General features: G+C 35.9%; 1 protein-coding gene across 2 annotated transcripts in view; it reads right to left on the bottom strand.

The window, feature by feature from the left end:
• NETO1 (neuropilin and tolloid like 1) overlaps nt 1-14536 on the bottom strand; it is a 124609-nt gene that overhangs the window by 38408 nt on the left and 71665 nt on the right. For both annotated transcript variants that reach the window (XM_033175602.1, XM_033175593.1), the window contains exons 5-6: nt 9040-9081; nt 8794-8921 (exon numbers count right to left, since the gene is read on the bottom strand). In XM_033175602.1, the coding sequence (XP_033031493.1) occupies nt 8794-8921; nt 9040-9081 (170 nt within the window). The remainder of the gene's footprint in view (nt 1-8793; nt 8922-9039; nt 9082-14536) is intronic.

Consider the following 14536-nt stretch of genomic DNA (forward strand, 5'->3'; position numbering starts at 1 on the left):
CACACTTCTATAATATTGCAACACTCTCCTGACCAGCCTGGATGGTTGCAAGGTGCAGATTCTCCTTACAACCCCAAAGTTTACTCTAATAAAACTAGTTTACTCTAGCCAAAGTTATATTTCTAACAAACAAATCTAATAATCATAGTCTTTTAGCTAAAATTTGTAACTCGTGTATAATTTTTTAAGAGTCTAAAAACATCAACTAGCAAATTTACATCCTTCTTATCTCCAACATTGTAACCATTTTCAAAAAAGACACCCTTTATGAACATGACATTAGCTTCATATGAAGTTGTCATTCTCCATCTTCTGTCTAGGAAACTCTTCCTGATTTGTCAAGAGTTAGTTCAACAGTTGCACATCCAAGGAAAGGTTTCCACTGCTCCCACTCCCCAGTAACAGCAGACATAACCTCCACGGCCTCTATGTGATTTTGAGCATATTTAAAGCCATAGTTCTAGGTTACAGGTGCCTTCTAATAAACTTGTGTTCCCGAAAAGCTGAAGCAGTGGTATATATTTTTGTGTTCTAAGCATTAATACATATTTTACACATAGTAAACACTCCAGAAATGTTTCTGAATGATTAACTGGAAGTTTCATTTTCTTTATTGAATTCCTTTGTTCAGCATTCATATTTATTATGCGCCTATATGACAGACATATAGTGATATGATAATTACACAGTATAGTCTTATTTTATTATATACAGTCAAAATTATATGCAATCATTCTCAAAACAAGGTATAATATAGATCTAAATTATGACATAAAAGGATAAGACAAAATGTTGCAGACTTGTAAGATGCTGAAAATAGAACATGAAGTTCTAAATGAGGAACTCCAGACACAATTTGATAAGAAAGAACAAAATCAGAGAAATGTGGATAAATGAATCAAATGGAACAACAGTGGAAAGCACCCGAGTTGTAGTATGCTTTGCAAGGCAGGACGATTTTCATACATGAGCAATTTGTCGCATTGAAGTTGGAAGTTATTCTAAAATTTCCAAATACTTTGATGCCGATTTAAACTACGGGCCATTGCCACAGCCTTAAAAGAGACACATGCCCCAGTGAGGCCTTCATTTTCGGTATGCCCAGGTTATTGCTTTGTTTTATTTTATCTAAAACTCAGATGTTACTCATGCAGTCCATCTGTGATTTCTCCTCCCAACACATATTTCATTTCTAAAATTATTCAGAGAATTTCAGAAATATCCAGTTTAAGAAGGTATATATGCATCTAAAACTGTGAGACTTCCAAGTTTATACTAACTCGTTTGTTTTTTAAATGTTAACATGACTTAAAAAAAGATTTTTTTTTCTGATGACCTTTATTAGAAAGCTGAAGCAAAGAAGAAAAAAAATAACTTGCTTCAGGACCATCAGTGAATTAATGTGGAAACCTTAAAGAGGATTAAAATTTCCAACTCTGGTTTTAAGGTTCTTTTCATCAGGTCACATTGCCCTATTCTGACTAAAAGGAAAGAAACTGAAAACACTGTAAAAATAAAAAGTAAAATCTAGGTATTATACAAAATTGTTAAATGGAACAAAAATTCAAGTATGTACTTATACTCTAAAATACTATGCAATAAATTCAACAAGTTTATCAGCTCTCAAAAAAGATGCAATTATACTTGGAAGTATGGGAGAACACAGATTAGGGTAAGTAAAGAGTGCTTTCCACTCCTTTGAAGTGTAATACAAAATGACACGTCTCTCCCAATAGCCTTACAAAGTTATAAAAACCAAGTACTAAGCCCACAGGAGGAAAAATCTTTAAATAATTGCTTGGCTAACACAAAAAAGCTATTAGACCACCTGATGTTTTCAAGTTGAAATGTTTCAGTGGCTCAACGCGTTTCAACAATTATTTAAAATTTCTAACACTGCATGTCATGTAGAAACACACCTTAAAATACTATTTCATTGTTAGGAAAAGAAAGTTTGTGTGTTATATTGACGACAGTTTAAGACACTGCTAATGCATCATTTCAAATCTCTCAACAATAGATACTTGTCATAATCATTTAAGATGAAGAGAACTGAAGTTTATAAAAGTTAAGTAACTTTCTCAGAGTGACACAGTAATGTCACTTAAGTAACGGACTGGTACTGAAGTCAGATCTGCCTAACAGTTGGACACTCATCACACTATGCAGCCTTATGTAATGTTTTTAAATGCTCACAGACTTACAGCCCAGAAAGAACGTTATATTTTTAAAGAAAACAAACTAAAATAAAATGAGTAATAAAATAAATAAGAAAGCAAATCAAAACTATTCACATTTCCTAATGAGCTAGAAAAGATGTTGACTATCAAGTTATAAATAAAATTTATAGAAAATAAATGTGTCCCTCAAAAATAAATCGCTGTTTTAAATTCTTTAAAAATAGAAATATTTTATATAAGAATATTCCTATAGTTAGAAAGTCAGTTTGCATATGGGCCTTATATTTTTTTCATTTGACAGTTCTATATTTTCCGTATGAGGTGATGGTCTTGCATTTGTACATGAAGTGCAATCACTGCTACCTAAGTATCTTCTATATTTAAAGGACCTTCTTATTAAATAGAACACTAATTAGACAGTAAGTGAATCATTGCAGTCACTAGATCCCAGGTAATCACTTCCGAAGCATTCAATAATGCTTACCTAAGATCTAGTGACAGCAACGATTTTTTATCATATAGAAAAAGAGAATATACTTTAAGAGCTGTCAGTACAAAAGCCAAATTCCATTAGCCAGAAGAAGTGATCACGCTTTCCCATGCTAACACTAGTATATGCCATATAAAATCTCTCTATATATTGTGATTTGAATGACTATCTCATTAGCTTAAGTCTTGTACCACAATAATACTAACAGAAAGAATTATTTAATGTAGCAAACTACAGAAAGTACTTTAGTCACTTACTGAAAAAAAAAGAGAAAATGATAAACAGAGTCATCTACAACACTAGTAAAACAGATTATCATCTCTTCTCGGTGAATCATTTTGATGCATTCTTTTAAATCAATCATAAAGAGTTGGAGCTGACAAGATAATTTATTGACCAGGACACGGAAAACTTCACAACATATACATAATTTCTAGTAATATCTATTTTTCAAGTCACATGGAAAGCAGAACCCCTTTTTACATGCAAAGCAAATAAATCTAGCTAACAATTTACTAAGTAATATATTCACAAAGAGAATTTAGTACCAACTGCTCAAACAGGTCCCCCCCCCCATATCAAAATGATATACAGAAAATAGACATTATTTGAGGCAATTATTTATGACTTTCCAGAACAGTTTTCTCCATAATAAGTAAAAATTAAATCTGTCACAGTCTGAGAAATGCCATACATGGTTTCAATACTACTAGACACTTTTATAAATAAAATCATATTCTACAAAGTATGCAGCCCAGGATTTCTGCATTTTCTATTTTATTATTGCCCAGACATGTCAGGTTTATAAACTTATGCAGAATATTCCATTTAGAGGGTATCAGTGCTCCCTTTATTTTTGGAGAAAGAACCAAAACATCTTAATGCTTTATAAAATATTAACACACAAGCACATACACACATACGTGCACAGCACAACAATTCCTGATATAACAATAAAAATAATTTTCTGGCATATATGAACAAGTACCAAAATACTTAAAGTCCACCTGAGTAGCTGTCGAAAAGATGAGAGTATAAAAATGACATTTTATTTTAAAAAACTGAACTGTACAATTTTTGTGGTATTTACCTACCTATTTAAAATTTTTACTTTGTTTGCCAAATTTTATTCTCACATTTTGGAGATAAAAGCAGGCACGGTCTTCAGAACTCTTAATGCTTATCTTTTTATCAATTAACAGTTACTACACTTGGTTTATTGTATTAATATACTATTGCTCCATAACAAATCACCACAATTTTAGCAGCTTTAAATAACACCTAGTTACTATCTACTATTAATAGTTCTATAGGTAAGAAGTACTGGGTTCTTTGGCGAGGGCAGTTGAGGGTGAAAATCCAGTTTCTCACAGTTCTGGGACCAAAGTCTCTATTTTTTTGAGGACTGCTTACTGGGGTCACCCTCAGTCCTAGAACACATTTCTCAGTCCTCTGATTCTCTTACTTCCCCTTTCATTCACATCCAAAGAATCTGCTCCACTTTTAAAGGGCTCGTGTGGTTAGATTACGCTCACCTGGATAATCAACCTTTTGATTAACCCAAAGTCACCTGACTGGTAACCTTAATCACAAAGGCAAATTTATCATATTCACAACCCCAGGAACTGGAGCTGGAAATTTATGTTCGTTAGATAAGTAACTTTAACACCTTTATCACAACTTTAGTGTAAGATATTTACTGTATTTGTCAAGTGTTTATATTTTTTATTTTAACTTGACTGAAAATATTTTTGAATTAGTTAACAACAAACTGAGTCAACTTTAAATATGAAATAATGAGTAAACGGTATAAGCTAGAGTTTTATTATCCAAAAACATTAAACATTAAATTACCTTCATTTATGTATTTTATACATATTTTGACTCTGTCCCTTATCCTGTCCTAGCAAATGATAAGAATATGAAGACAGATTGGTTAATTAGCTTGATTTAATCATTCCATGATAGAAACATCACACCACACCCCATAAATATAAACAAGCATTATTTGTCACTTAAAAATAAATTTTAAAAATATTTTAAAATTAATTTTTAAAAACCTTGATCATTTCCTTAAAGAATGTGGTTTTGTGAGAGCAAACTAGGCCAGGAATTGGGAGATGTGAACCTTGCTCCAGCTCTGTTGCTAACTAGCCAAATATTTGGGCAAGTCACTTATCACAGATTCATTAAATTTGGTTTTCAGATGACTTTCATGTTATCTGTGCCAAAATATTACTTGACTTTTAACTATTATTCAAAATCTCTGCCAGTCTCTGCTTGGATTCCTCCGGTGAAATCTCATTCAATCTCTGTTATTAAAATAAAAGGCTTCTCTGTGTTACATTAAAAGCTATTTCTTTAGTTTCAAACTTTCAAATAAATCGCGGTACTTAAAAGTCTTAATCCTGCAGGTTAAGTCTTATTCCTGTTTCATGTAACAGTCCTTCAGATGTTTGAAGATTGCTACCATATCCCTTTTTATAAAAAGAAATAATCAGTTTATTTATTCCATGAGTTTTAACTGAATAACAGACATTGTGCTTGGCACTGGGTATCTGGAGATAAATATGGTCCAGGCTTCATGAAATGAACAGTTACCATGATTTGGTCTCCCATCATTTCATTCTGGCGGCTATTTTCCAGACCAGATTCTGAGTTGGACGCCATAGTATTTACTCAGAGAGGCATATGTCTACACGCCTTTGTTAACTCATATTGAATTTCATTATCTGACTCAGTTTATTCATCTTTTAAATGACGTAGTGAGTAACAAGGTTCTTTCTGCCTCTGGTTTTCCAAATTCTAAGAAATCTAGATTAATCACATTCTAATTAAATGGGACCATCTAGATTAATATTCTTTAGTAAAGGAGACATCAGATATTATATTTTCTGTTTGTCAAAAGCTGGAAAAGCAGTAAATAATGTGTATACATTTTAATAGAGTCAAGTAAGCTATTCAGCACTTTCCTTGTGCAATATGGTTCAGTCACCAGGTGTCATCCAAATATTTGCCACGAGCCATTTCAAGTTTAACTTGTGCTTTGATAGTCTATTCTCATAAGCTGCTAGGAACTCTACAAAAATAGAAAGTCCACATAGGCAGTAATCTCCAGTCCTTGCTTTTCTCCACAGTATTCAAAGCCACTTCCCATCCTCTAACCTTTAATTTAACAGAGAAAGCCTGTTACAATAGAGCCATCTTTGTCCAGCTCTGCAGGCAGCTTCCCCTTTGGGTCACAGAATGCCAATTCTGTAACAGACAGGTACATCGGTTATTGTTGCTCTGGAATTGTACAAAAGACAGTCTATTTACCAGCTCGAAAAAAAGGGTGTGCATTTACACTGTCATGAAAACCTTCTCCTTAAGACTGTAGTGACAAAGGTCCTGGTTATGACAGTAAGCTGGGAGCACATATAATCCTGTTTTTTAAAAAGTCTTTAAAAATGTTCCATTCGTAGAGTTTAAGAAAAACAAATAGCCCTTGCATGTGAATCCACGTCCTATGAAAAAAGCATAATAAGCTGCAACCTAGCTCTCTGGTAATATAGGCAGTGGGTTTTTATGGTTTTATGTGAGCAAAAGCTTTTGACTTAAAAAACAGAAGAAAAATAACTGCCTTTCTTCATAATGCAATTAACTTTCTCTAAGATTTGTTCAGAGGCAAAGAGAAATGCAAGCATCAAAGCTGGAAGCTGGAGCGTGATCTCTGAATCTCCTTGCACCAGATAGGGTAAATCAATGGTAGACTCGCACAGCTGTCAGTATCTTGGTGAATCTTCATGAGAAAGATTGTGTCCGGTACACAAGGTGAGATGGCTCTCCAGGCAGAGGGAATAACATCTATAAAGTCGTGGAATCGTAAAAGAGAAGAGAGTATGCTTTTTCAGGATTGAATGCAATTGCACGCGACCAAATGAAAGTGTGGCTAGGGAGGTGGCGTCGAATCTTTAAGCTAAAGTGCTCTCCAGGCCTCTCTAAAGAACTCAGCCTTCATCCTGACTGCTTCAGTGACATACGGAAAATCAAAGCAGAAAGACTGAAAGTTGGGGGAAAGGTGCCACATTTCCATTTTATATGCAAACCCTAGAGACATATGCAAGAAAAAAATAAAGTGAAGAAATACCAGTGCCCTCAAAAGAGGTTCTTCACTGGGTGTGACGACTCACTCCTATAATCCTAGCACTTTGGGAGGCCAAGGCGGGCAGATCACCTGAGATCAAGAGTTCGAGACCAGCCTGCTCAACATGGCGAAACCCTGTCTCTAATAAACACACACACAAAAAAATTAGCCAGGCGTGGTGGTGCACGCCTGTAATTCCTGAAGCAAGAGAATCGCTTGAGGTGGGAGGTAGCGGTGGCAGTGAGCCGAGATCGCACCACTGCACTCCAGCCTGGGAGACAGAATGAGACTCCATCTCAAAAACAAAACAAAAACAAAAACAAAAGCAAACAAACAAAAAAAGTGGCTCTTCTTTTCCCCTCAGACTAAATATCCAGTCACCAAATTCTATCTTATCTCTCTCTAATATTTCCCTCATGTTGGACCACCATGGCCTAATTTCCAACACTGGGATTACCGCCACAGCTTCCCACTTGGTCTTCTGCTTGCAGTGTTGACTCCGCTGTCTCTTCATTGCAGGAAAAACCAATTTTCCTAACATGCAAGCCCGGTCATATTACTTTTCTGCTTTGTTTTTCCGTGTCACTGAAGCACTAAGGATGAAGGCTGAGTTCTTTAGAGAGGCCTGGAGAACACTTCAGCTTGAAAAATCAATACCACCTCCCTAGCTACGCTTTCATTTGGTCACATGCAATTACATTAAATCCTGAAAAAGCATACTCTCTTCTCTTATGATTCCATGACTTTATAGATGTTATTCCCTCTGCCTGGAGAGCCTTCTCACTCTACTGGACACAATACTTCTCATGAAGATTCACCAGGATACTGACAGCTGTGCGAGTCTACCATTGACTTACGCTACCTGGTATAAGGGGTCTTTTCTCTCTCTCTGTTACACCTTACAAATACCCCAATGATCTAACCTGACTGCTTAGATTATTCTGTTACATATTTGTCTAAGAACTAAACAGAAACACCCGAGAACAGGGCCTGACATGCTTTTTCATGTCTCCAGCAGAGGGCTTGCGAATTGATAGAATCACAAAATCAACTAATTAAATAACACACAGTTTCAGCCTCAATAAATAGATGACTACAAATCTAGTAAGTCAATATTTTTTCTTACAACTTTGTAACTGAGGAATAAAAACAAAAGCAGGAGAATGAACAAATAACACCTTAGTTCTATGACACCTGCTGGCACAAAATGACTCATCCTCTGTATTTTGGAAAATGTTTCCATAAACAGAATCAACATAGTTGCTCCATGGAAATGTTTCCAAAATGGGGATCTGAGTCAAAATCTAACCCACAATAGACTTAGCTTAATATATGTAACACTTTTAATTTTTACAATGTATTGCCAACCCTCAAAAATCAGGGTGAGTAACATAAAATCTAGATTTTTGGCAAGTTATGAGAAATAATGGAGGGCTTGATAATGCTGGACCCACATTTTCTCATAACAGCATTACACGGAGCTTCACGGGCAGCTAAGTCATGCCGGTCTCCTTCAAATGGGCACAGGATCTCCCAGGCCCTGTTACCATTGCTGCCAGCCCTTGGCACACTTGTATTTTACATGCCAGATATTCACGATTTTGTAGGCTCCAGAAAAACCTCTACAGATATAATTTTAGTTTACAAAATCAACCAACTGCAGATATTGACAATAAGAGCATAAGAGTGATTATACTTAGAGCCATGGCTCTTGCATATTATTTCAATCCACGTTTCAGACAGGCTGACTTACCTTAAAGTCTCTTGTCTAGGTTATCAAATAATTTATTCAACTCACTCTCTAGATTGCTATTTATGACATCAAATTTAGATTGGTCAAGAGAAGACAAGTTACATCTCAAAAATCAAAATGAAATCATAACCTATGATGACTGCACTCTGAAATGTATTAGACATGTCCAGTTATTTCAAAGCAATGCACGTTATAGACACTTCTCACGTCAGCTGTCAAGTGTGGGTTTCATCTTAAGACTGACCTTGGACCGTGGAGGCGCTCGGATGTACCACTTGCAATCAACAGCCTCACTAGCAGTAGCTTTGCCTTCCTTCATAATTTGTACAGACTCCACAATTCCTTCGGAACCGCCCATCTCAAACTCACACGCTAAATAACAAAATGCCAAACAAACACACAAAAATGGATCTTGAATAATAAACCAAAAGTGTATTTCATAGCAGAAAGCAAAGTCTTCTGAACAGTATGAAATATCTATTTTACCAACCTGGTAATGGTTTCAAAGCTCCAAGGTCCTTAAAGTCAGGATCTTAAAAATTGAGAAAAAGACAATTAGTCCCATTCTACATTTATTACTTACATTGATTTTAAGTTATATATCATTAAATTATCCAGAAATCTGCCTTTAAAAACACATTAGGGGAGAGTAAATGATTAAATAAAAAGTGCATAATGATATTGGGACTGAAATGTTAATTTAGTATTACTACAAGGTTTTTTTCTCAATACAAAATACACAATTTAAATTTTTTTTTCTAATGCCACTCCAGCCTCTAAGTATCAAACAAAAATCTTACTCATTACCTATAACTCCGTAGGTGGAATGATTAAATTAATTATATGATCTAACCTTCATAACAGGAGAATAGATGTTCTTGTAAAAGGTATCCGTCGGTAATTCAAGGTTTGGGGCAATTTCCCTGTGTTCTAGATACTATCCTCTTTGCTGATTCAAAATATTCTGTAAAGTGTAGTAACACAGTTTTTAACTAGAATATCTGAAGCACAAATTAAGATGTAAAATCTAGAACTGCTCTCCTTTGGCTGACTGAACAATCCTGTTTTCATCATATCTTTCTCTGCAACATTTCATACTATGCTAACTTTCAAAGCATTCCTCAGTATTCTAGTTTGTCAACTCAACACCCACTCTCCTCATCTTCCTCGCAGTCAAGCCCAGGCTCAGCCACCTGTCCTCTGCTTATTTACGTATTTCAGGAAAAGCCTGCTGTTTCATGAGTCTAAGATGTTTTCTAACGGTGAAAAGGCAAATTGGTGGTCTCATACTCATTCCTGGAATTGATTTTGAGGTAGGTATACAGTCAATGAAATATAAAGATGAGCCTTTTAGAGAGCTTCTGAGAAAGTCTTCCTCGTAATAGAGACAAGGTGTATACCATTTTTCTGGCTCCTATTGCAGTCATGCTTGTATCGGATGTGGTGGAATCATGCATTAGCCAACCTTCAATGTTGAAGGTGTTAATATAAGAAAAGGCTAATTGTGATGATGAGCACAATGAAAATGTGTAGAACCATGAATCATTAATGATGTCACTGAGACACTGTATTACCTTATTTGATACACATATATTCCTATTTTTAAAAAGTTTTAAATTTTTAATTATTACAAGTACATAGTCATTGTATATATTTATGGAGTAACTTATTCTGGAGTTGCATTTCTCCAAGATTTATACTGTTTTTTTCCATTTGACAAATAAAAAGTGTTTACATTTATGGTGTACAATGTGATGTTTTGATATGTGACGTTCTGGTATGTGTGTACATTGTTGAATGGCCAAATAAAGATAATTCACATGTCTTACCTCATATATCTATCATTTTCTTGCATAGTGAGAACACTTAAAATCTACATTCTGGCAATTTTCAAGTATATTACAGGATATATTGTTATTAATTACAGCTACCATGGTGATCTCTTGAACTTATTATTCTTCCTGAATACCTGAAATTAGGCTTTTTGCTTTTTGAAATAATACATGTCCTTGTAGCCCTTGCCACTTTGAGTTGAGGTCTCTTTGACTTATGAGTGAGTGAAGGCATCGATGACTATATGTTAAAGGAATGTGGCATATAATTTAAAAGATGATTGGGAAATATATTTGTTGTTACTACCATGGCATCAGCTCTAAGTTTAAATCTTTTAGAGTTAGAAATATTTTATGAGACATTGCTCAACAACAATTCAGGACTGCAATATAAAAAGCAGCACTCTTTCTAGAAGAGGTTAGTTCTGGATATCAAGACTATGTGTGCTAATAAGTATGTGTGTATTTAAGCGCATTTCTTTGTATGTCTGTGCACCTGGACATGCAAAGCCTGTAACGACAGGCTGATTGTTAGTTTAGTTATCGTTATTAAAGGTTTTGTTTTTGTTGTTGTTTCTTGCTTTGTCAAACAGTTATGTGAACTGATCTGTTGAAACTGAGAGGCCTGGATTGGCCATACTACAATCTGATCACATGAGCTATTTAGACTTATTTTATTACAGACACTATTAGAAAGCGCTGATAAATTTTGAAACAAGTTACAGATGCCTTTGCAAAGCTGTTTTGAAAATAGATTTTAAAAATCTTTTTAGAAAAAAAGAAAAAAAAGAAACTGTAAGCAATTTCCATTTAAAAAATAGGGACGTCACAGATCATTTGGACCAAGACACTTCCTAGTAGAAATCTGTTTCTTCATCTAAATCAATAGATATATAGCTATTATTTCAATAACTACGTATTTAACACCTACTGTGCAATAAAAGCTATGTTTTGCATAACACTGCTAAAATTGGTTGTTTCCATCAAGCAGTTTCATTGGTATTGACAAGGTCCCCCGTATCTTCCTTATTTTTCCATCAACCTTGATGACCTGTTATCTAGACTCTTTGTTATTCATTGTATCGTTCTTATTAAGAATAATGCTTAATTATATTCATAATTAATACTCATTATCTCCTTCTTGATTAGAATATTTCAGCTTTACGTGCCTGTTTCTACAATTTTTGTGGAATGTAGTTGATACTCTATTTTCTGGTTTGAAGGCTAACATTTGTCATTTTTATAACTCATTCCAGGCAATGTTGAGAGAAATGCCAGTTCTGGGAACTGAAAATTTATTTTTGTCTTTGTATGAACAGTGATAGCACTGATAGTTTAAAAAACAAAACTTTAGGAAAAAAATGTTTTTGCAATTCCATTTATATTAATATCACAATAATAGATGGGCCATATGACCTGCAAAAACAAACCAATAAACAATATTCTTTTTTTAAAACAGCCTAAATTCAACTTAAGATTATAAAGACCGATTGGCCAAGGTTGTTTGTGGGTGAGGACATGAATTATTAGGCAGATGCATGATAAAGTTGGACTTGGTAACTAGTCTTCTACTCTGGATCTATCCCTCAAGTCTGTTCTCTACTTAGCAACCTAAATAAACTATTACACATGTAAATCAAATAAACTATTACACATGGAACTCTCCTGATTTTCCACTTTTCTTAGAGTGGGACCATCAATCTTTATAATGCATCTTAACGTCCTGTAAGTTCTTGCCCTTGGTCCCTGGCTGCATGCTGCTGGTTCCACTCTCTTCTTTCTGATCACATTCACCTACTTCTCAAACACCCCAGGCTGTTCCTATCCTCTGTACCAGGAACTTGTTCTTTTGTCTCTCTGCAATACCTTTCTCCTGGCTTTGGAGAATTGAATCTTTCTCATTCTTTGGTTTTGGGTTCAAATATTATGTTCTCAGAAACGCCTTCCTTGACAATCCTCTCTAAAACAGCACTGTTCCTAATTTTGCTTCCCTCACATTATTGCAATATACAATTATTTAACTATTTGTCTGTTTAATTTTTTACTAACCGTCTACTTCCACTGCTCCATAATCAAGAATCTCTGCAAGGAAGGGTTCCCCAACCAGCTGTGGTATGCACAGCAGGAGACGAGCAGAGGCAGGATAGCAAAGGAAGCATCATCTGTATTTACAGCAGCTTCCCATCACTCACGTCACCACCTGAGCTCCTCCTCCTGTCAGGTCAGCGGTAGCATTAGATTCTCATAGGAGTTTCAACCCTATTGTGAACTGTGCGTGCAAGGGATCTAGGGTGCATGCTCCTTATGAGAATCTAATGCCTGATGACCTGGGGTGGTGACGCTAGCACTGGGAGCAGCCGGAAATACAAATTAACATTAGCAAATTAACAAATTAACATTAGCAAATTCATTAGCAAAGAAGTTTGACTGCACAGAGACCATAATAATTCAATCACTTCCAGACACATATCAAAAGCCTATCACTGAGTGGCAAGTAACAAGCAGCATCTGGTGGCAGGCTTTATAGTAGCAAGTGAGTTGATGCACTTCAGTTGTACAGCTGCATCTGGGGGCAGGCTTTAAGTCAAAATCTACCACTTATTTTAGTCTGCATGTGGCACACACATGACACACATTATTTTATTTAATACTTCCATCCATGCCTCTTTCCAACACTGCACACTTGTCTCTGTCACAGTTTTGGTAAGCCCACAAGCTAAGCCTAGCCAAAATGAGTTAAAAAACAAATGTCCTCAGAGAGCTTCTTTGAAAAGGGTTAAACACCCAATGATTAGACAGCAGAAGACCCTAAGATTGCCAACAAAAAGAAAGCTGCACTTAAAGAGAATACCAAGAGTCCTACTTAAATTACAGGTTCACTGCAACAGATGATTCACATTCTCCAAGACCACTCTGCACAATGTGTGGCGACTGGTTATCCAAGGAAGCCATTAAACATTCATAACTGCTTTGCCACATGGTGACCAAGCACCCTTCATTCGTTTTTTAAAAGAAAAAAATGTAAACATAATGAACAGAAGCAATTGTTGAAAACTATCACTTCAACAAATGTGTCTGCACTGAGAGCATCATTCTTAGTGGCTCACTTCATTGCTAAAGCTAAGAATCCCTTTATTATTGGTGAAGAGTTGATCCTGCCTGCTGCTGAGGACATCTGTCACTAACTCTTAGGAGAGGCTGCAGTTCAAAAGATGGCTCCTTTCAGCTAGCACCATAACTAGATGAACTGATGAAATGGCAGAAGATACTGATGCACAATTGTTAGGATTAATGAGTCACCGTGGAATGCAATCTGGGATGATAAGTCTACCAGTACTGACAACGAGGCAACAGTATCTGCTTCTGTATGGTGTGTTTTCAGGAGGATGTGCATGAGGATATGTTATGTGCACTTTTATTGCCAAACATCACAGCTGGAGAACTATTCAAGTCTCTGAATGATTATATATCAGGAAAACTGAATTAGTCATTTTGTGTCCGGATACACACGAATGGAGTGGCTGTCATGACGGGACAGTTTTCTGGTTTCCCTACCTCAGTCAAAGGTAGGGAATGTGAGCTATGCACTGTGTCATCCACACAGAAATGCTGTGCTGGCTAGACAAAAAATGTCATGTGTACTAAACATTTTGCAGAAAGTGATCAAAACTATCAACCATATTAAAGTACATGCCCTTAACTCACATCTGTTTGTGCAGCTCTGAGGAGATGGACGCTGAGCACACGTCTTCTCTTATACACAGAAGTGAGATGGCTTTCCCAATGTGGATCACTGGCCAGAGTTTTTTATTTAAGACAGCCACTCCAGAGATTTCTTGTAGACAAATAGTCATCCCTGGCAACACATTTCAGTAACACAGATTGAGTTGCAAAACTTGCTTACTTGTGTGACATATTCAACCTGCTCAACGAACTCAATCTGTCACTTCGTGGAGAACAACAACTGTGTTCAAGTCAGCAAATAAAGTGACTGCATTCAAAGCCAAACTGGAATTATGGGGATGACGAGTGAACAATGGAATTTCTGACATCTTTCAAACATTAGCAGAGATTTTGAAAGAGACGGAGCCAGGGCCTTCTTTCTCACAGCTGGTGCATGAGCACCCATCTCAGCTTTCAGAAGAGCTTGAGCAT

The sequence above is a fragment of the Trachypithecus francoisi genome, unplaced genomic scaffold (assembly GCF_009764315.1).
Source record: "Trachypithecus francoisi isolate TF-2019V2 unplaced genomic scaffold, Tfra_2.0 Contig01474, whole genome shotgun sequence".
Taxonomy (NCBI): Eukaryota; Metazoa; Chordata; class Mammalia; order Primates; family Cercopithecidae; genus Trachypithecus; species Trachypithecus francoisi.